At 41.6% G+C, this 21,488-nt stretch overlaps 2 protein-coding genes across 4 annotated transcripts in view; one reads left to right on the top strand and one right to left on the bottom strand.

Moving 5' to 3' along the window:
* Window positions 1–18,903, bottom strand: part of LOC110529800 (phospholipase B1, membrane-associated) — a 41,065-nt gene extending 22,162 nt beyond the window's left edge. The window contains exons 1-25 of one of the 2 annotated variants that reach the window (XM_036985290.2): window positions 18,754–18,903; window positions 9,475–9,528; window positions 8,601–8,664; window positions 8,433–8,467; window positions 7,235–7,316; window positions 7,077–7,128; window positions 6,893–6,970; window positions 6,722–6,787; window positions 6,561–6,631; window positions 6,356–6,431; window positions 4,263–4,373; window positions 4,012–4,077; window positions 3,835–3,906; window positions 3,361–3,435; window positions 3,173–3,233; window positions 2,506–2,564; window positions 2,250–2,329; window positions 2,031–2,074; window positions 1,729–1,837; window positions 1,534–1,585; window positions 1,335–1,415; window positions 1,118–1,183; window positions 641–747; window positions 319–400; window positions 89–193 (exon numbers count right to left, since the gene is read on the bottom strand). In XM_036985290.2, coding sequence (XP_036841185.1) covers window positions 89–193; window positions 319–400; window positions 641–747; window positions 1,118–1,183; window positions 1,335–1,415; window positions 1,534–1,585; window positions 1,729–1,837; window positions 2,031–2,074; window positions 2,250–2,329; window positions 2,506–2,564; window positions 3,173–3,233; window positions 3,361–3,435; window positions 3,835–3,906; window positions 4,012–4,077; window positions 4,263–4,373; window positions 6,356–6,431; window positions 6,561–6,631; window positions 6,722–6,787; window positions 6,893–6,970; window positions 7,077–7,128; window positions 7,235–7,305 — 1,584 coding nt within the window. In that variant the 5' untranslated portion in view covers window positions 7,306–7,316; window positions 8,433–8,467; window positions 8,601–8,664; window positions 9,475–9,528; window positions 18,754–18,903. Of the gene's footprint in view, window positions 1–88; window positions 194–318; window positions 401–640; window positions 748–1,117; window positions 1,184–1,334; window positions 1,416–1,533; window positions 1,586–1,728; window positions 1,838–2,030; window positions 2,075–2,249; window positions 2,330–2,505; window positions 2,565–3,172; window positions 3,234–3,360; window positions 3,436–3,834; window positions 3,907–4,011; window positions 4,078–4,262; window positions 4,374–6,355; window positions 6,432–6,560; window positions 6,632–6,721; window positions 6,788–6,892; window positions 6,971–7,076; window positions 7,129–7,234; window positions 7,317–8,432; window positions 8,468–8,600; window positions 8,665–9,474; window positions 9,529–10,121; window positions 10,347–18,753 lie in introns of those variants that run through there. The other variant, XM_021612336.3, reaches the window with a different exon arrangement.
* LOC110529804 (protein yippee-like 5) lies at window positions 17,950–21,121 on the top strand. 2 transcript variants are annotated; one of them, XM_021612342.3, is made up of 3 exons: window positions 17,950–18,207; window positions 19,071–19,236; window positions 19,873–21,121. In XM_021612342.3, exons 2-3 carry the CDS (start codon window positions 19,096–19,098, stop codon window positions 20,095–20,097), a joined length of 366 nt encoding a protein of 121 aa, XP_021468017.1. In that variant the 5' UTR covers window positions 17,950–18,207; window positions 19,071–19,095; the 3' UTR covers window positions 20,098–21,121. The 2 variants fall into 2 exon arrangements, with proteins under 2 accessions (XP_021468017.1, XP_021468018.1); XM_021612343.3 differs by having other exon boundaries at window positions 18,003–18,207; window positions 19,092–19,236.
* Window positions 21,122–21,488: the final 367 nt, after the last annotated feature.

Genomic DNA, 21,488 nt, shown 5'->3' with positions numbered 1-21,488 from the left:
TTAACGGCATTGGAATATTCACACACATTGTACAGTCTTACAATTGTTGTTTTAGAGAACAGGTGAGTGACAATGCAGTGTTCCTAACCTCCATCACTGGAATGATGATGTCTCGTAGGAAAGGCTGCAGGACCACCGTGAAGTTGTTATGGGTGTCGTATTGTCCTGACTCCACTAGCTCATGCAGTCCACGCTGAAAGAGTAACAGTTCATTTTTGTTATTGGTAATCAATGAGCAACCACCCTCTTATGGTATTTACCATAGCGTCATGTATAATTTGTGGTCTCAATGCACTGCAGAATTAGTATTTTCCATACCTGATAATCTCTGTTCAGAACGTGGAGTTTCTGAAGTGTTACTGAGCCCTCCTTAGGCGAGATGACACAGGGACACAGAATACTGAAGGAGAGACACACAATCAGGTGTTACTGATCTAGACTTCAGAGATCCGTTGGTATATTACCCTGCATAATGTCAAATGTATGAAAGTGGTGGCTTGATGAGGAGGATTGCAGATAGGGGGCATCCCGACTCAAAGTGTGCATTTGCACCCTCCCTGTAATGGATTTTACAATTGTGAAAAACTCCCTCCAGCAACTGCTCTAGTTATATTCTCCACTTGCAGGGAGGGACTCTTACTTGGCAAGCCAGGTAGGGCACTTGAGATAGGCATTTTCTTCTGTGTGCATCTGTCTCAGAATGGGGATGTAAAGAGGCTCCACCAGGTTGACCAGGGCCCTTGGCACCTGAGAGAGAGAGAGAGAGAGAGAGAGATGGAGACAGACAGAGACACAGAGAGACAGAGAGAGAGAGAGAGAGAGAGAGACACACAGAGAGACAGAGACACACACAGAGAGACAGAGAGACACAGAGAGACAGACAGAGAGAGAGACAGAGACAGAAAGACACAGAGAGACAGAGAGACACAGAGAGCGAGAGACAGAGACACAGAGAGAGACAGAGAGAGACACAGAGAGACACAGAGACAGAGAGAGAGAAAAAGTGTGTGTTAAACAACAAGTAATTGAAAACACAGGAATGCATGTGCTTGCTGATAAGATTTGTAAATGTAAGAATGTGGAAATACTGTAGCTGTGACATGTCTACAGCTCTTACCTGTTTATGAAGGTAATCGAGAGACTCACGAATGTGGCGCACGTAGTTGTCAGTGGAGTAAAACAGCTGTGGGAATGAAAGGTAGTGACAGTCAGAGCAATGGAACATGCACATCCGGTACAGTATCACTGCAGACAGAGTTCTTAGAGGAGGTCACGATACAGAATGGTATTGTATCTTAATGTAGTGTATCTTATCATCAAGTATTGGTACTCACAGAGTTGTAGCAGTACTCACACATGTCATTGCCTCCAATGAACAAAGTGATAACTTTCCAGTCGTCTTGGAAATTAACTCTCTGTGAAAGAGGACAGAGGGCGAGAATGTGTTCTCATATAAGCTTGTTTATTATATCAATCTATGTGTGGTAGGCAAACAAAAAGTAGATTGAAATATAATTCAGGATTGTCTTCTACCGAGTCATTCTTCATCCTGGCCACCAGTGCTCGCACTTGGTCTGGGATGTCCCTTAAAAACAAACACAGACAATCCAACATCACTCTTCAGCAACAGTATAAAAACTACAAAACATATTCAGTAAAACATAGTCAGTCAGAGAGGCAGGTATGTCTGGATAGAAGAGTATCATATGGACTGGTGATGAGACTCACTTGGCTCTTTCTCCGGCCACAGCCTGGTTGAGGAAGGCCTGAGTGGTGTGCTCTTTGCCTTTGCCCACTGAGTAGCCAGTCAGGGAGGGGTTAAACTCACGCAGGATATCTGAGCAGCAACACAAAAGACATATCCGTCAAACCTGAATACATTGATAACAATGCACATAAAACAACAGCATGTTTCTTACTCTTCTGAATGTAAATGTGTGAATGTGTATTCCAGTCTTTGGGCAAAATTTTGGCTCCACAATTAGCCTGATAGCGAAGAAAAAGACGACAGCAACACGAAGGGGACTCACTGGGAAGAGTGGTGACGGTGGTGAGGTTCTCGTCTCCACCGACACTGTGAAACACAGAGGCTGGTTATAGACTATTTAGAGATGTAAACCATATAGATTAGTGTCCACCTCTACCTCCAGGTAACCCACATCAAAGGAAGACGAACTGACATTGACTCTGCACTTTGTACTGCAGTGTCGTTGTAGGAGCGATAAGGACCCTTTATGATAAGGACCCACCTGTATGATAACCCCCTGTACTGCGTCCGGACATCCAGTAGGTTGATTACGCTGGATCCCGATCCGACACCGTTGCCCGCCTGCCGGATCGGTCAAAGCGTGTGTTATAAATATAGCAATAGCACGAGTGTAATAATACTGCTAGCAATAAAATATGATGAGCAACAGTCCTACAACTGGGGTAATGTAGATTACTTAACTAATGTACTATCCACTATAGTACAGATAAACGGTAAACAAGGGACAGGTGACTTACAGTCAGAGAGTCGCCCACTGCAGCTACTACTTTAATATCGCCAGGCCGGAGGGCGTGAACTGTGAACGCATAGAAGATCAGGTGATGAGAATGATGTAAGGCAAACTTGATCCAGGGAGCACAATCAGAAACCTGTTGACATCGCACTGTCTGTTTTCTAAAACTTTTTTTTGCCCATGTTTTAGCCCCAATTAAAAAGTCTATCACTAGTACCTTTGAAAGGTTTTTCAACCTGAAGGAAGTGTGGTTTGAAGAGACTGTAATGCATTCAGAAAGGTGTTGTGAAATTCAGAAGATCATCAGGCAATATTGTTTTATGATCTTCTGTGTAGAAAATAACTTTATCATTGATGATGTTATTTTATCCCCCAGTGCCTGGTCTTATCCATTCGGTTCTATTGAGTCTAATGGGCAAAGTAGAGGGAAACTGAAGTCTTATCTTTCAGCGATGGGGTCATAATATGGTGTAGCTTAAACAGGTCAAAGGATAGAGCCACATTTGCAAGACGAAAAACAGAAACTGCTTTGTTTATTGCAACGATCCCTAGTTTGGGAAACACTACAGTAAGTGCAGGGGTTATACAAGACCAGGGCATACTGGCTGTGTCTCAACAAATAAGCTCTATATTGTACACTGTACGTTGTATAGTGCGAGGATTCCTCTCACCTGAGGTGGGTGGGGAGTTGGAAGGGCTACGGTCTTCGCAGGGCATATGAGAGCCCATGATCTGACGACAAGGCACGCAGAGCACATCCAGAGTTATTACCATGTATAATGTGTATGCAGAGACCACCATGTGCAGGGGTCTAATAGTCATAGAGTATCAGGCCTCATACATGACAACAATAACTCACAGGGTTGAGAAGAGGAGAGGGCTCACTGGTATGATCTGATGGAGAGTTACTCTCTGTTCTCAGGAAGGGCCGGTCCTGTGTGTGTGAGTGAGTGAGTGAGTGAGTGAGAGAGAGTGGAGATGAAGGTTTGAAAACAACAACAGCATTATTTATCAGTTGTATGAATCATACTATACTGTGTGAGACTTTTATAGGCAGCTCATAGTACAGTATGTGCACAATGTACAGTACATTATTTTATTTCGACACTATACTGTATTTGCCAGACTTCATGCAGGGGTTCAAATAGTATTTGTGTTCTTTTAACTACCTTAGCTGCACTTTATTGAGCTTGTTTGGTACAATGGAACCAATGAATAGGCCCTAAAGTACAAACCACACTCATCTGGCACTCCAGGCAGTCTCAATGAAAGTATTTGAAAGAAAACTACTTGAACCCAGGTGTGGTGTGTGTTGGAGGCCACACTCTCTCACCTCACTGGGGCATAGCACAGAGATAATCATGCTATTTTCCTCCATGTTCTGCTGGCCTATGATGGGCTGCAGCTGAAAAACAGAAAACAAGTCTCCTTTGTTTGCCTTGACTAGAACTAAGAGCCGAGACAATGCCACAGTGTGTTAGCAGCATGTGTAGTATTTTGTGTGACGCACCAAGTTGGCCCACATCTGTACTGCCAGTTTGTCGGTGTGTTGTTCACCCGCTCTGGGGGCAGCGCTCTGTACATAGATTAACATTTGTGTTACACACACTGACACACGTATGCATCAGAAATGCTAGCGTACGCACGTACCAGTATGCAAGCGTACGCACACACCATAACAACTCAACTCTGCATCACACAATAGGATAGGCACATTAATGTATAAAAATTGTAGGGGGGGTTTAATGGCTTGTCACTCACAATAAAAGAGGCGGGTTCTGATGTGATGAAGGGAGCATCCTGCAGTAGGACGGTGAAGTCATCTCTGTTGCTGTACCACTGCTTCTCCACCAGGTGTCGATCAAGGGACTCCTATTGACCACCATGAATAGTAGTTTGTAAAAAAAAGATATATATATATATATATATATATAAAACACCTTTTTAACTGAAATATTGGTCTACTAAATCCCCAGCAAGGAGAGACGAGTGTGCCACTTTCATTTTAACTTGTAAAGTCCCCTGTACTACAGCCCCTTCCGTCCATAGCTCCTATAGACCTACTGTATGTTGTTTACCGTATTTTATGCACCGTATGTTTTTTTTTAAGATGCAAAATATTTTGGGGGGTAAAAACAGACAATAACATGCAATCTAACCTCATTTTATCTTATTTGTATAGTGGAAAAAATGTAAACAGCACATACAGTGGGGAGAACAAGTATTTGATACACTGCCGATTTTGCAGGTTTTCCTACTTAAAAAGCATGTAGAGGTCTGTAATTTTTATCATAGGTACACTTCAACTGTGACAGACGGAATTTAAAACAAAAATCCAGAAAATCACATTGTATGATTTTTAAGTAATTAATTTGCATTTTATTGCATTACATAAGTATTTATTTATTAAAAGCAGAGCTTAATATTTGGTACAGAAACCTTTGTTTGCAATTACAGACATCATACGTTTCCTGTAATTCTTGACCACGTTTGCACACACTGCAGCAGGGATTTTGGCCCACTCCTCCATACAGACCTTCTCCAGATCCTTCAGGTTTCGGGGCTGTCGCTGGGCAATACAGACTTTCAGCTCCCTCCAAAGATTTTCTATTTGGTTCAGGACTGGAGACTGGCTAGGCCACTCCAGGACCTTGAGATGCTTCTTACGGAGCCAATCCTTAGTTGCCCTGGCTGTGTGTTTCTGGTCATTGTCATGCTGGAAGACCCAGTCACGACCCATCTTCAATGTTCTTACTAATGGAAGGAGGTTGTTGGCCAAGATCTCGCGATACATGGCCCCATCCATCCTCCCCTCAGTACGGTGCAGTCGTCCTGTCCCCTTTGCAGAAAAGCATCCCCAAAGAATGATGTTTCCACCTCCATGCTTCACGGTTGGGATGGTGTTCTTGGGGTTGTACTCATCCTTCTTCTTCCTCCAAACACAGCGAGTGGAGTTTAGACCAAAAAGCTCTATTTTTGTCTTATCAGACCACATGACCTTCTCCCATTCCTCCTCTGGATCATACAGATGGTAATTGGCAAACTTCAGACGGGCCTGGACATGCGCTGGCCTGAGCAGGGGGACCTTGCGTGCGCTGCAGGTTTTAATCCATGACGGCGTAGTGTGTTACCAATGGTTTTCTTTGAGACTGTGGTCCCAGCTCTCTTCAGGTCATTGACCAGGTCCTGCCGTGGAGTTCTGGGCTGATCCCTCACCTTCCTCATGATCATTGATGCCCCACGAGGTGAGATCTTGCATGGAGCCCCAGACCGAGGTCGATTGACCGTCATCTTGAACTTCTTCCATTTTCTAATAAATGCGCCAGTTGTTGCCTTCTCACCAAGCTGCTTGCCTATTGTCCTGTAGCCCATCCCAGCCTTGTGCAGGTCTACAATTGTATCCCTGATGTCCTTACACAGCTCTCTGGTCTTGGCCATTGTGGAGAGGTTGTAGTCTGTTTGATTGAGTGTGTGGACGGGTGTCTTTTATACAGGTAACGAGTTCAAACAGGTGCAGTTCAAACAGGTAATGAGTGGAGAACAGGAGGGCTTCTTAAAGAAAAACTAACAGGTCTGTGAGAGCCGGAATTCTTACTGGTTGGTAGGTGATCAAATACTTATGTCATGCAATAAAATGCAAATTAATTACTTAAAAATCATACAATGTGATTTCTGGATTTTTGTTTTAGATTCCGTCTGTCACAGTTGAAGTGTACCTATGATAAAAAATTACAGACCTCTACATGCTTTGTAATTAGGAAAGCCTGCAAAATCGGCAGTGTATCAAATACTTGTTCTCCCCACTGTAGATGTTGGGGATATAGGGGAGATGACATAGATGTAAGACATTGAACCTGGAGGACTTGAGTGAGGATGGCCTTCAGTAGTCTGAGCTCCCCTTCATGTTTTTCCTCCATACATTGACACATCCTGTCAATAGACATAGAAGCAGTCAAATGCCTACCAGAAACTATAGATTGAAATCACTGAAGAATTTCAAACTCAGGGAATGAGTGCACCGACTGATTGAGGAGTTGTGCAATTGGTTGAGAAAGTCACCTGTTCTGATAACGAAATCCAGTATCATACTCTCCATACCACAGTGCAACATTGACAATGGTCCGCTTCAACTGCAAACACATTAAGAGCAATCTTAACGATCATCTAAATGACTGTACTGTAGCATTGCTGAGAGTGTCACACAAGTCACCAAAACCCACCTGCGACTGCAGCACCTGCAGCGCAAGATCCACCTGATGGACAGCTGCTTTGATTGTCTCGCTGACCTGCACACACACAAACACTCACTCAAAGGAACGCAGCCATGAACACTGTAAAGTCATGAAATGAAGACGTGGACTGAAATCCAGACATGTGAGGTGGCTGCTGACCTGGTCCTGACATACACAGAGCTCATCCACCTGAACGAATAGCATCACCAGCTTCCAGTCTGTGTCTAGCTCAACGGCCTATCAGAGAGAAGAACAGACACAGTCAGAGACGACAACCAGGGAAGCTGTTCTGATTCTATAGGACAATGTGTTGGGTGGTGTAGAAGGAGAGTCGCTTGAATACCTGGTTACTCATGAGGGAGAGTGGTAGTTCCTTTGCCTGCTCGACAAGAGCCCTGCAAATGAACAAAACATGATCTGAAATACTACTTTTCTCACTCTTTCTTTCACGCTCTTTCTCTGTCTTTACTCACACAGGGCGCAAGTGTAGTTGTGGTTTACCTGTGCTGTGAGGATTCAGAATAGAGGTTTGTCTGACCAAGGAGAGTACTGGTCATTGCAGGGTTAAACATGGTCAGCAACTCTAGCGGGGCAGAGAGTAAGGGGGGAGGAAGTTGCTTGATTATGAGTGAAATCAACATTGTCATATGCACACGACTTGGCATTTTATGGCGTGAAAAAAAATATTATAGGAAATGGCCCCGTATGATTTATATACTAAGTACTGTATGTACTGTCTATATAGATATACTGTAGATACACGTGGGTAAATTGGTTTGACCAGACACGTAGGACTGTCTTGGTACTAACATGCAGGAAGTGCCACGTGAGTTGAGAGTACAGTGTGTCTATCACTTTCATCTGTATTTATGTTCTTTTGTATTGTGTGAGAGGTACAATAGTCTTTATTGCTTCCTTGTGAAATTCTTTCTTGTGAAATTGTTGGCAGTAAAGACTGGTGGTTCTATCGTTAGTATTGTCAGGGTTGGTACTGATACCGGACCGATAAAGATGTCACACAGTAGTGTGAGGTTTATGAATTGATACTAAAATGAACATAATAACCTGTTAGATGGGAAACTGTTCATTCTTATATTTGTGTATTGTCTAAAAAAACGACAATTATTTGTATGTAATGACACGTGAAACCGTTCAACAGTTACAGTAATTTCTATAAGAGCAGGCCTAACACTCCCACTATCTCAAGTACATCATTTCTTCCAAACGTGTTCAGTTTTTCAATGCTTTTATCCTTTCCCGCACAAGCCTATCGTTGAAAATGGTTCTGAAGACAAATAAATTGTTTAAAAAGGTAAAAACCTCATTTCTGTCTGGTTCTAGATTATCTTGATGAAGTGAGATGAGAATTCTACGTAAGTATACACGAGGGACAGTTTGCAATGGGAGGACATTTGGCATGGAAGAGGAAGATCTATCAGCAGGCCAAAATGTCTTATCAACCAATAAGTGTGTTTTATTGAGATATTATTTGATGCGGTCTGTAATTTGGTGCTGAAGGTCACATGAAATTAGAATTTGTATTTGTGTGTACTTGTGTCTGTCTATGTTTATAGCCTGGGTTTGAATACATATTTTCACAATAATATTAGACTGTGGAGCAAGATCTTTTCTTCTGTTTCAAAGAACTGGTTTGATACATTGAGAAACCCCCAAACCCTCATGAATAGCAGGGGCTTACCATGAAGTCTCGATAACACTCTGGACAGCTCGCTGCTGCAGAGAGGGAGAGAAACAGAAGTTTGAAAAACCTTTCTGCGTTCACATTGACACTAGGGATGATGCAATATTGACACCTGGTAGTGTTCCCTTATCTATCAAGGTTAGATACATTTGATGTGCTGGTTACCTGTGTGTGTGGGGAAGTCCAATGGCAGAGAGCACAGCCACATCTGAGGGTCTGACACTGTGAGCTGGAGAGAAAATAGTGAAATTAGGAGCCGACCTGTGGCTGCACTGGTTGATCGTTCAGAACAGCCAACTCAACTCAAAAAGGACTAAAGAGACTGAAGATATGCACTGAGTATACCAAACATTGGGAACACCATCCTAATATTGAGATGTGTCCTTGGAACAGCCTCAATACGTCGGGGCATGGACTCCAGATGTTGTCGAAAGCACAGGGATGCTAGCCCATGTTGACTCCAATGCTTCCCATAGTTGTGTCAAGTTGGCTGGATGTCCTTTGGGTGGTGGACCATTCTTGATACACACATGAAACTGTTGAGTGTGAAAAACTCAGCAGCTTTGCAGTTCTTGACACAACCGGAGCGCCTGGCACCTACTACCATTCCCCATTAAAAGGCACTTCCATTTTTTGTCTTGCCCATTCACTCTCTGAATTGCACACACACACAATCCATGTCTCAATTGTCTCAAGGCTTAAAGATCCTTATTTAACCGGTCCCCTCCTCTTTATCTACACTGATTGAAGTGGATTTAACAAGTGACGTCAATAAGGGATCATAACTTTCACCTGGATTCACCTGGTCAGTCTATGTCATGGAAAGAGCATGTGTTCTTAATGTTTTGTATACTCAGTGTATCTCTACATTCTTGTTTGCCAGACGTATAATTGAATGACCTCAAAGACATCAAGCAGAGTACAAGGCCAGATCATACTGTTCTTTACCCAGTAAAGATGTACTTTCCCTCCTCGGGCTGTCAAGCCATTGATAACAACTACTGTATATCGCTAATGACTGATTAGTGAACAGACTCACCTGAGGAGGGAAGGGTCTTGGAGAGAGAGATCTGAGTGCAAGGCTGTGCAGAGGCTGGGAATAACAAAAGCGACATTACAGGTCACATACTATGGAGATTAATACAGTATCTTTTTTATACAATCAATGTTGCTTATTGCTATATGAATGTGGAAAGCATATGTGAAGTGTGCACACATTAAATAACATCTTAGTTTTTCTCAAATGCTTTCTCAGAGCCTATTTGCTCCATGAATTTAGCGTTATCATCTTAGAAGAGAGGCGACAAGAACACATTCAACAAGAATGCTGTCGTGTCCCCTACAGTATCAATGAGAGAGTTCGTTGTCCCATATGATTTATACTGTTTTTGTCTCACTCCTGAAAGTCTGTCAAGGTCCCCAAGATGTTACTTTAACTATGCAGAAATACATTAAAATGGTGTAACCAAAGCGGGCAACAGTACATCAATTACACTGAAATGTGAGAGACCTCAGGCATGCCAATAATCCCCACAGAAATACAACTTGACTCTACTTGTGATATTTCCCAAATACCATTCCTACGACCACGAAACACAAGGCCACTGGTATTCTTCAATTTACCCAGTTTGTAAACTTTATTTTAAACATAAATCAGAGAGTTTGAGTATAGAAGTGCATAGAAACCTGGTTCTGTGGAGAACCCCAGCAGAGCTATAACCAGTAATGGAAGCATCCTTTGTCTGTCAAAGTTTGTCCTCATAGGCCACCTGTTGTCTTCTGTCTGTCTTTATGTCTGACTATCTGTCTGTTTGTCTAACAGCTCAGTTGTCTGGGCTTATTGTCCTTTACCGTCCTGCTTCCTCAACCTCGCGGTTTGATGTGATTCAAACGTGCACCTATCCAGGATATATAATATACATCATGCATATGCATATTATGCATAGTGGGAGGGGTTGGGCATGGCTGTGAAATTGTTACATCCCATAATTACAGGAAGAAAGTGAAAGCAAAGATGAGATAGAGAGAGAGAGAGGCAGCCCAGTCTAAGCTATTCCCTTTCCTTGCACCCCTGAAGCTAGGACAGCATAGTCCCTGCCCATTTTACGAAAACCTCTGATCCTTGATGAAAACCTGCTCCAGAGCGCTCAGGACCTTAGACTGGGGAGAAGGTTCACCTTCCAACAGTACAACGACCCTAAGCACACAGCCAAGACAATGCAGGAGTGGCTTCGGGACAAGTCTCTGAATGTCCTTGAGTGGCCCAGCCAGAGACCTTACTTGAACCCGATCTAACATCTCTGGAGAGATGTGAAAATAGCTGTGCAGTGACGCTCCCCATCCAACCTGACAGAGCTTGAGAAGATCTGCAGAAAATAATGGGAGAAACTCCCCAAATACAGGTGTGCCAAGCTTGTAGCTTCATACCCAAGAATACTCAAGGCTTTAACGCTGCCAAAGTTGCTTCAACAAAGTTCTGAGTAAAGAGTCTGAATGCATATGTTTGTAGATGTGATATTTCAGGGTTGTTTTTTTATACATTTGCTCAATAAAAAAATAAAAAGTATTTGCATTGTCATTATGGGGAATTGTGTATAGATTGATGAGGGGGAAAAAACTATTTATTCCATTTTAAAATAAGGCTGTAACGTAACAAAATGTGGAAAAAGTCAAGGGGTCTGAATACTTTCCAAACAGTAAGTCGTTCTGGATAAGAGTGTCTGCTAAATGACTCCAATATCAATGTGAACAGTGCCAATGAGAACCTTCCTCGACAATATTTTTTTTAATGAATCATTATTACATACTTTAAAAGTTGTTTAGAAATGTGTGAATGACTTCCATTAGCCTGCTAACATTTACAAATGTGGGAGTCATGATTTAAGGCGAGGAACCACAGGCTGAAAATAAAATGTTAAATTTATAAATTCTGCGATTTTTTTGTATATCTGTAACTTTCACTAATTATTATTCACGATTCAATCAGGACTATCCATAATCATGGTAGCATCCACATTGATGTAAAAGTGTTTAGAATAAAAGTGACTCCAAAATAACAGCATAAATTATTTACAAAAAGGGCTGTCTTTTCTAAACAGTTCACCCCAAATGGATGAAAATAACCTCAAATTAAAGCTGACAGTCTGGACTTTAACTTGGGGTGGCAGGTTAGAGCGTTGGGACTAGTAACCGGAAGGTTGCAAGTTCAAATCCCCGAGCTGACAAGGTACAAATCTGTCGTTCTGCCCCTGAACAGGCAGTTAACCCACTGTTCCTAGGCCGTCATTGAAAATAAGAATTTGTTCTTAACTGACTTGCCTAGTTAAATAAAGGTTAAAAAATATATATATATTTTTTTTACTTCATTGTAGTCATTGTATCATTTCAAATCCAAAGTGGTGGAGTACAGAGCCAAAATAAAACAAAATGTGTCACAGTCCCAATACATTTGAAGCTCACTGGATGTAGTAACTTACTTTGAAGAGACTGTGATTGGGTCTACAGTGCCTTCAGAAAGTATTCCATTGACTTTCCACATTTTGTTGTGTTACAGACTAAATTTAAAATGGATTCAATTGAGTTTTTGTGTCACTGGCATATACACAATACCCCATAATGTCAAAGTGGAATTATGTTATTTGAAACTTTTACAAAATAATAACACATTTCAAACTGAAATGTCTTGAGTCAATACGTATTCAACCCATTTGTTATGGGAAGTAAAAATGTACTTAACAAGTCACATAAATTGCATGGACTCTGTGTGCAATAATAGTGTTTAACATGGTTTTTGAATGACTACCTCATCACTGTAAGGTCCCTCAGTTGAGTAGTGAATTTCAAACCGTTTCTACCACAAAGACCAGGGAGATATCCTTTTGTGCACGGTGAAGTTATTCATTACACTTTGGATGGTATATCAATTTTTGTATCCAAATCCGGCTTTAACCTTCTTCACAACAGTATCTCGGACCTGCCTGGTGTGTTCCTTGTTCTTCATGATGCTCTCTGCGCTTTTAACGGACCTCTGAGACTATCACAGTGCAGGTGCATTTATACGGAGACTTGATTACACACAGGTGGATTGTATTTATCATCATTAGTCATTTAGGTCAACATTGGATCATTCAGAGATCCTCACTGAACTTCTGGAGAGAGTTTGCTGCACTGAAAGTAAAGGGGCTGAATAATTTTGCACGCCCAATTTTTCAGTTTTTGATTTATTAAAAAAGTTTGAAATATCCAATAAATGTCGTTCCACTTCATGATTGTGTCCCACTTGTTGTTGATTCTTCACAAAAAAATACAGTTTTATATATTTATGTTTGAAGCCTGAAATGTGGCAAAAGGTCGCAAAGTTCAAGGCGGCCGAATACTTTCGCAAGGCACTGTATATATATAAAATGTTTTACATTGCTCTGCCCCACCTGATGTGAATGACGGGTCACCACTGAGCCTCTGCCATATGGACACATTAATACACTGGGATCCATGGTGGCTAAAGAAATGAGAACATAGAACTCAGCGATAACCTATAGTCCAATGCAGCAGTAGGCCTATAACTTCCATCATCAACTAAGTAACACACATAGTCCTAAAGCCGACAAATAAAAACAGTAAAAAGTAAACTGATGAAAATTCTGGTTCTTTCAATCACGTTAATCTCTTTTCTCCGCCTGTATGCCTCCATTTCTATATGTCTTGACTTGAGTTATTGCTAGCGAAGTTCAACATCATATCAAATTGTCACAGGGTCCGGCCGGAAGTTGTCGCTAATGAACTTGCAATATTTTATCAACTAGCCTATTCCGGGCCCTCAAATTTCCTGCGCCAATGAACTCCGGACAGAAAGTGGTCTTTTATGACGTTTCCACTGCATATATGGGATCATCTGATCATGATATTTTGATCTTTCACACTGAGGCTTGGTGAATATCGAGGCCGGGCGTGTTGGAAAGATTTTTTGAATACTGAGGACTATCTGAGGACTACTGAGGACTGAACTATCATTCGCAAAGGATGTTATTTAAACATACTTTGTGGTGAGTTAGACAATCAGAAAAAAAGACTGCCAAATGGGCACCTTCCTACATATGTATGCATTCTGGAGAGAGACACACAATATCTTTGCAACATTGCTCCTCAACTTCTTCTTGAGGCAACATTTTTAATTATATTTAAGACACTATCTTCACACATATTTTAGACTCTTTCACTGACAGACGCAACTCAGTCAGCTAGACATATTGCCACAGGCAATACCCAAATTGCGGGCTTCCCAAACACACTTGTGATTTAAAATAATCCACAGAAATAAAAATTAAGAAGCTAATGATACCCTGTGGCTAAGTCATGCTCCCTGGTGAAGATTTTAAATTATTTTATTTAGACAGGAGTAATTACAGTGGGGAGAACAAGTATTTGATACACTGCCGATTTTGCAGGTTTTCCTACTTACAAAGCATGTAGAGGTCTGTAATTTTTATCATAGGTACACTTCAACTGTGAGAGACGGAATCTAAAACAAAAATCCAGAAAATCACATTGTATGATTTTTTATTAATTTGCATTTTATTGCACGACATTGTTAAAGTTCCAATATTTAAAGTGACTAGTGATCCATTTAATAAAGTGGCCAATGATTTGAGTCTGTATGTATGCAGCAGCCTCTCTGAGTTAATGATTGCTGTTTAAAGTTAACAGTCTGATGGCCTTGAGATAGAAGCTGTTTTTCAGTCTCTCAGTCACCTGTTCTGACCTTGTCTTCTGGATGGTAGCGGGGTGAACAGGCAGTGGCTCGGGTGGTTGATGTCCTTGATGATCTTCTGTCCTTGTGACATCGAGTGCTGTAGGTGTCCTGGAGGACAGATGGTTTGCCCCCGGTGGTGCGTTGTACAGACTGCACCACCCTCTGGAGAGCCTTGTGGTTGAGGGCGGTGCAGTTGTCGTACCAGGCGGTGATATAGCCCGACAGGACACTCTCAATTGTGCATCTGTAAAAGTTTGTCAGGTTTTTAGGTGACAAGCCAAATTTCTTCAGCCTCCTGAGTTTGAAGAGGCATTGTTGCGCCTTCTTCACCACACTGTCTGTGTATTGTTATGCATGTATTGTTATATATTACTTTACTGTTGGAGCAAGCATAATAAGCATTTCACTAGACCAGCAATAACATCTGCTAAATACTGTATGTTTAGGCAACCAATGACATTTTACTTTTTTTGAGATTGGTGAGAAAAATAATATATTTAATCCTTTTTGAATTTAGTCTGTAACACAACAAAATGTGGAATACGTCAATGGGTATCAATACTTTCTGAAGGCACTGCAAATAGGAATTTGGCAATTGGTAGGCTACATTCTTTGTACTTCTCTTTAATTGCTTTTTTTTCCTTTTTCTTTTTGTTTCCCAGAAGTAAGACTCTTCCCACACACCAACAACATTTTATCAGCTTCAGAAGCATCTGCATTCAACACATGTTTTGTGGTTGTCCTTAGATAGATTCTCCAGACTTGCAAAGAAAGAATTGTTGATTTGTTGCCAAATCTAGATTCTGAATAGCATTTTTTTTGGAAATATGCACCAACAATTATTTCACAGATAGAAAGATGAAAAAAGTATGTATCCATAACCTGTTCTACTTGTTCAACCTAAATATGTAGGCTTGCATATACAGCAAAAAAAATATATATGCACATATTTAATGAGACATTTCCTAATTAGCATGTTTTTTATAAAACATTTTTAAAAAGTTGTAATACAAAAAAAGTATTATATTGGTGTTTTTATTTAACTGATATAAGTTCCTTATGATGTGATTAAGAGGAAAAAAATACCCTATTGGAGTGTGACACATGATGAATGGCCTTAATGATGAATTAAATGATGAAAACGATTTTCTAATCCTTTATTACATGGTGTTATTATAAACTTGTACCTTATTATCTGATCTGCCTCTGGCAATGGTTGTATTCCATAGATGCAAATCACAATCCTTTAGTAGGCTATTAGGCTATATGTTGTGCAACATTCTAACATGCAATCTCGTGGGGAAATGTCCTTAAAATGGCTAAGCCTCCTAGGTAATAGATTTCCTTCCGAAAGACTTCCTTGGAAGCAGACACAAGGAGATAAGGGAGGTCAGCGACGACGCTGGGGTTTGCGGCCACAACGAAAGCCCAAAAAACAGCCCCAAAGATTTTTTTTTGGGGGGGGGGACACGGGGTGGTCGGCGGAGCCGAGGAGTGAACCAGAGCCAGTCTGGGAGAAATTGGAGGAGAGTGAACGTTAAGAGTCAGAAACCGTCAGTCAGTTGATGGATGGCTAAGTCTCCTTGGTAATAGATTGACAGTGTCACGCCCTGACCAAAGAGAGCCTTTTAATTCTCTATTTTGGTTAGGTCGGGGTGTGACTAGGGTGGGTAATCTAGGTTGTTTATTTCTATGTCGGCATGGTATGGTTCCCAATCAGAGGCAGCTGTTTATCGTTGTCTCTGATTGGGGATCATATTTAGGCAGCCATTTCCCCACTGTGTTTTGTGGGATCTTGTTTATGTGTAGTTGTCTGTGAGCACTTCATTGACATCACGTTTCATTTGTTCTTTATTGTTTTATGCGTTTCACTTCAATAAATATGTGGAACCCATATCACGCTGTGCTTTGGTCCGAATGTTCTTACGACGATATTGACAGACGGTGACATAAGAGATATTTTTAAATACCTTATATCCTTGACTTAAAGACTTCCTGCTTCAACTTCCTGCTACAAGGACAGGCAGCTAATGACTCCCTGTTACAAAACATACTTCATTTCAAACCGTATGAAATTAATTAATTAATTAATTAATATTAGTATTAATTATGGGTATAGGCATGGGGCAGTTGGTTGATGGAATAGCTATCATGCAATAGAAATTACAAGAGCAGTTGTCTTTCATGGTTTCATCATAAATTGATATGGATGTACACACATTTGATTTCTTTATAGATTGTCAGGGCCAATCTCTTGGTCAGCAACATAGGCACGTGTTTCATAAGAGTGTGAAGTTAAATTGATTGATCATCACTTATGATTATCAGTCTCTGTTCATTATCTATCTGTAATGATTACAGAGGAGAGGGACTGCCAGATGGAAAGGTGAGGGAGAAATATAGTTGATTACACGATATTCACTACATTACCAAAACATCTTATTCCAAAATCATGGGCATTATTATGGAGTTGGTTCCCCCTTTCCTGCAATAACCTCCCCTCTTCTGGGAAGGCTTTCCGCTAGATGTTCGAACACTGCTGCGGGAACTTGCTTCCATTCAGCCACGAGCATTACTGAGGTCGGGCACTGATGTTGGGCGATTAGGCCTGGCTCGCAGTTGGTGTTCCAATTCATCCCAAAGGTATTTGATGGGGTTGAGGTCAAGGTTCTGTGCAGGCCAGTCAAGTTCTTCCACACCGATCCAAACAAACCATTTCTGTATGTACCTTTGCTTTGTGCAAGGGGGAATTATCACACTGAAACAGCAAAGGGCCTCCCCAAACTGTTGCCACAAAGTTGGAAACACAGAATGTCATTGTATGCTGTAGCGTTAAGATTTCCCTTAACTGGAACTAAGGGGCCTAGCCTGAACAATGAAAAACAGTCCCAGAACTTTATTCCTCCTCCAACAAACTTTACAGTTGGCACTATGCACTTACAGTTGACCGGGTCAGCTCTAGCAGGACAGTCAATTATGTTTCTTGATTGTAATGTACATCTGAAATCATGTTTGTGTTTATGCTAATAGACTTTATGATAATGGATCTGAGTTGAAGTTAGAGGAGAGTGGATTTAACGTTTAGATCTAAATGATTAAGACGACACGGGCGGGGGGGACTGATCCTAGATCAGCACTCCTAATCTGATACAATAATCACATGCTCACTTCAATTGTGATAACTGTAGAGATTAGTCTTTACACAAGACTCTGTTATCGGTCTCCCAAGGACACTCTCAAGCATGACAATGCTCCATCTATCTTCAGGAGTGCTGCTTATCTTAAGTCTACAGCTGAACAGTTTGTGCAACATACATCTATTTGTAACCTCGTGCCCAAAGATTTTATGTACTTGGGTTAACAAAGGCCAAGTTTGACTTGTTGCTCCACCAGACTTTCCTTGGGCGGAAGTGTCTGGGAATGAGATGAACATTTTTGTGATATTCTTTGATCTTCCTGCTGTGTTCTTTCATGTGAGTGCATGTCCAGTTATTGCACTGCATTGTTCCAGCACAGGAAGTATTTTGATGCAAACTTTTCTACCTGACTGTCGGAAGGCTATGTTCATTATTAGACAGCCTACCTGGATTTTGATCCAGGAGTTTCTCATATCAGCTGCCTGAAATCCACCACACTACAATGTACAATGAAGCCTGAGCTGAGCTTCATAATTTCAGTCTGCTTCCTAAAAAATTGTTTTTTGTCATTGCATCAGTGTAATTTCAAACACGTTGGCTTTTACTCAATTTGGTCTCTGCTGCCTCCTTGGGGTCTGTCTAAGAACTCCCCTACCCAGTAGGGGCGGGACCACATCTACCGGATGTTGATACAGTCTGCGGAACAGCTGTGAGAGAACAACAAAGCTGACGCCACTTCTAGCTACAGAATCGACGAGAAGGACGAAAAGAAGGTGAAAATACAACAACAAAACTGGATTCGAGGTTGATAAAGACTATAGAAGTGGTCAAGAAAACAGGTTATTAACATTCGTGTCGACAGAACTCTGAAAATTACAGATTCAAGGTAAGAGAAAGTTCGGCACGCGATGTTTCGTCGACAACATTGGCTTTGTGTACTGACGTCATATTTGCTACTTTAGCTAGCTATCATCATTATCAAACCCTATTTGATTGTACTAGCTAGCCGTGAAATGCTATGCTGTCCATGTGTTTTATAAGAGACAACGGTTGATAAACTTCTAGTTTTGTTGTAAATCTGAATGAGGTCATGGTATTGTTGACACAACTTGAATGAATCGCTTCACACATCGATCAAGACTGATTGATTGGCATTTGGTTCACAAAAAGCTACTATTTCGAGAGAAAAAAAGGACTGACCGCTGCCATAGTCTTATGACAGCTGTTTACATTTTAATATGCGGGCAGGTCTTGTTTAACTTCTCGATTACATGTTGTTCAATCAAACGTCGATTTAGTTTGGAATATTTTCCAATCCAGTGGAAATGGCAAATGGGATGGAAATGGCAACCGCAGCGGCTCTCTGACGCAGTCACAATTCAACTGCCCTTGTTTCTATGTAGAAGGTAGATGTAGCAGCATCGTTACTCACCCCCAATGATTTGTCTACATCAGCCAATGAAGACAACCGTTCACTATGAAACCGAATAGAAGATACACTTGTTAATTCTAGGCATCTTTGCTATGATGTGTTCACCTAAACTAGTTGGAATCCATGTTGATCTCAGTAGGCTCGCACTATAACACAAAACTAACTGGGCAGTATGCAGTCTCAAACCCAGTATGTGTCTTTGTGAGTAGTTGTCTTATGTGCACCTGTTTCACTCTGTGCCTCCCCGCTCTCCTTTAATTCAGCTGCTGTCTGTGAATGAGTTAGTGTCTTACATGACTTACTTGCCCTTCCTAAAGGTCGGTCTCTGCTTACAACAGCACTATGGGCCGGATCTTCCTGGACCACATCGGCGGGACCCGCCTCTTCTCCTGCGCCAACTGTGACACCATCCTGACCAACCGCTCTGAGCTCATCTCCACGCGCTTCACTGGCGCCACGGGCCGAGCCTTCCTCTTCAACAAGGTGAGGCTGGTGAGGGTTGACTACTCTTAAAGGCCCAGTGCAGTCAAAAACGGGATTTCCCTGTGTTTTATGTACATTTCTCACACTGAGGTTGGAATAATACTGTGACATTTAGAAAATTATGATGAACCCTTTTAGTGTAAGAGCTGTTTGAAAAGATCACCTGAAATGTATGCCCGTTTTGATTGGATGGAGTTTTGGCCTGCCTGGTGACATTACCAGGCGGTAAATTAGTTATGAGACCAATACGTTGGTTCCAAACCTCTCAGCCAATAGCTAGTTTTAAATGTTCCCCTCCCCCCTCTGGCATTCCTACCTAAATTCTTGCTTGAAAAATTGCTCTTTGCTAAGAAGCTATTTTTGTTTCACAGTAAGATACTTGTTACCCAGAAATGATTTGAGATAAAAATGGCTGCATTGGACCTTTTTTAATAGGTTGTAGTTAAGAGTCCTGTGAATAACACCATGTCCTTACACAAAACACATGACACCATGTCATTATTCTCTAGCCTCGTCCCATACTGTATGTGCTGTTCCAAACTCATTGATAGGGCATATTTCTATGGGACACGCTGCTAGTCCCTCTTGCAGGTTCAGATACTTTGTTGAATAAATCTATATGTTTGTCACCCACAGGTGGTGAACCTGCAGTACAGCGAGGTGCAGGACCGTGTGATGCTGACGGGCAGACACATGGTGCGAGACGTCAGCTGCAAGAACTGCAACAGCAAGCTGGGCTGGATCTACGAGTTTGCCACAGAAGACAGTCAGCGCTACAAGGAAGGCCGCGTCATCCTCGAAAGGGCGCTAGTAAGGGAGAGCGAGGGCTTCGAGGAGCATGTGCCCTCTGATAACTCCTGAGTCCCCCGTCCCTCCTTTCTGCCTTGTGCACCCAACATCTCTCCCAATCCCCAGTGTCCCCTACACTCCTCTCCTTATAGGCAACTACCTGTGTATCAGCTTCCCACCAGCAAGAATTGTGTCGAGCTAGACAAGCCTGTAATTATGTCCGCCCCTCACACATATTGTACACAACATTTGAGAATGCACTCGCTCACAGGCTATAGTGCTTATAATGCATATAATGTACATGCATAAGATTCTGCACGATACATGTGTATACATTGGACTACAACTGCCTGAAGAGTAGGGGTTGTGGTGGGGGGAGTAACTTAATGACCCAAAGTGGAGAGCATGGACAGATGCTAATGTCTTTGTCAGTGATACAGCTGTGTATGATAAAACCGCTGTTGCGTGAGAGCTTGGGGGGGGGGGGGGTGAGTGATGCTTGTGTTTAGGATGAAATATTATTTAAGTTTTAGTGAGAATGGGTGTGAAAATTGATTTGAGGAAATTATCTTTCTGAATATTGTCATTAAACCCAGTTTCCATTTGCTTTTATTAACAAATATTAGATTTGATAGTGCTGATTTTAGTTGACTGTTTGCACATTATGAAACTGATGTCAACCCTCACTTTGATCCCGATGACAAATGCATGTGTGTACTAAAGCCTCATGTCTGCCAATGGACGCCTAGACAATAGAACCTGTGATCAACCTCAAATGCTGACAATTGTGTAACAATTATCAAAAGACAACTTGACCATTGTGTAAATGTGACCAAAAAAAACCATGAACCGGCATTGTTGACAATATTGTGGTTAAGTTCTGTATTAGGATTGGTCAGTGCTGTGTTTTCTTTTTGGGTTGCATAGTCTTGCGATGCCATCCTTCCAATCCTCGTTCATCACTCAGCTATTGGAACAAAATTAAATTGTGAGAAAGCCTGGAAAACTAAGTAGGAGTTGAGTTAAAGCTACTGTTTTTTTCTTTCAGGCCTCCGGGTGATGGATTATAATAAAGAAATTGATCATATGAAATCAACTTTACCTCTTGTATTGCATCACTTCTCTGGTCAATATAGGACACTAACATGGGGGAAGGGTATTCATTGGGCAGGACTAAATCCTCAAAACAAGAGCTAGATTAGGTAGCCACCTCAACAAAGCATAAGGGTACGGGCACGCAGATTAAATTCATTGTCCGTGTCGAAAGTACAACTCATGTCAATGCGGAAAAAGAGAATTTGTGGCATTTTAGGCAGAAAATCACATCCATTGTCATTCATTCGGCAACCGTTGGCCCCATCTGGAATTTTTAGAAAATCTGAATGTGGCCACGGCCTTAGAATGTTGGCAAATTTGACCCCTGAAGGCTGACAGAAAACACAAAGGGTCATGTTCGTTGTCTA

The sequence above is a fragment of the Oncorhynchus mykiss genome, chromosome 8 (assembly GCF_057628025.1).
Source record: "Oncorhynchus mykiss isolate SJ-2025 chromosome 8, ASM5762802v1, whole genome shotgun sequence".
NCBI classification, from domain to species: domain Eukaryota; kingdom Metazoa; phylum Chordata; class Actinopteri; order Salmoniformes; family Salmonidae; genus Oncorhynchus; species Oncorhynchus mykiss.
This window is presented reverse-complemented; position numbering and strand designations above follow the sequence as displayed.

What these genes read in the sequence shown, in the direction of transcription:
- LOC110529804 (XM_021612342.3), top strand. Translation starts at nt 19,096, where the DNA reads ATGGGCCGGATCTTCCTGGACCACATCGGCGGGACCCGCCTCTTCTCC. An exon ending in GAGCCTTCCTCTTCAACAAG is followed by an intron (nt 19,237 to 19,872) that starts GTGAGGCTGGTG and finishes TGTCACCCACAG; the next exon opens with GTGGTGAACCTGCAGTACAG.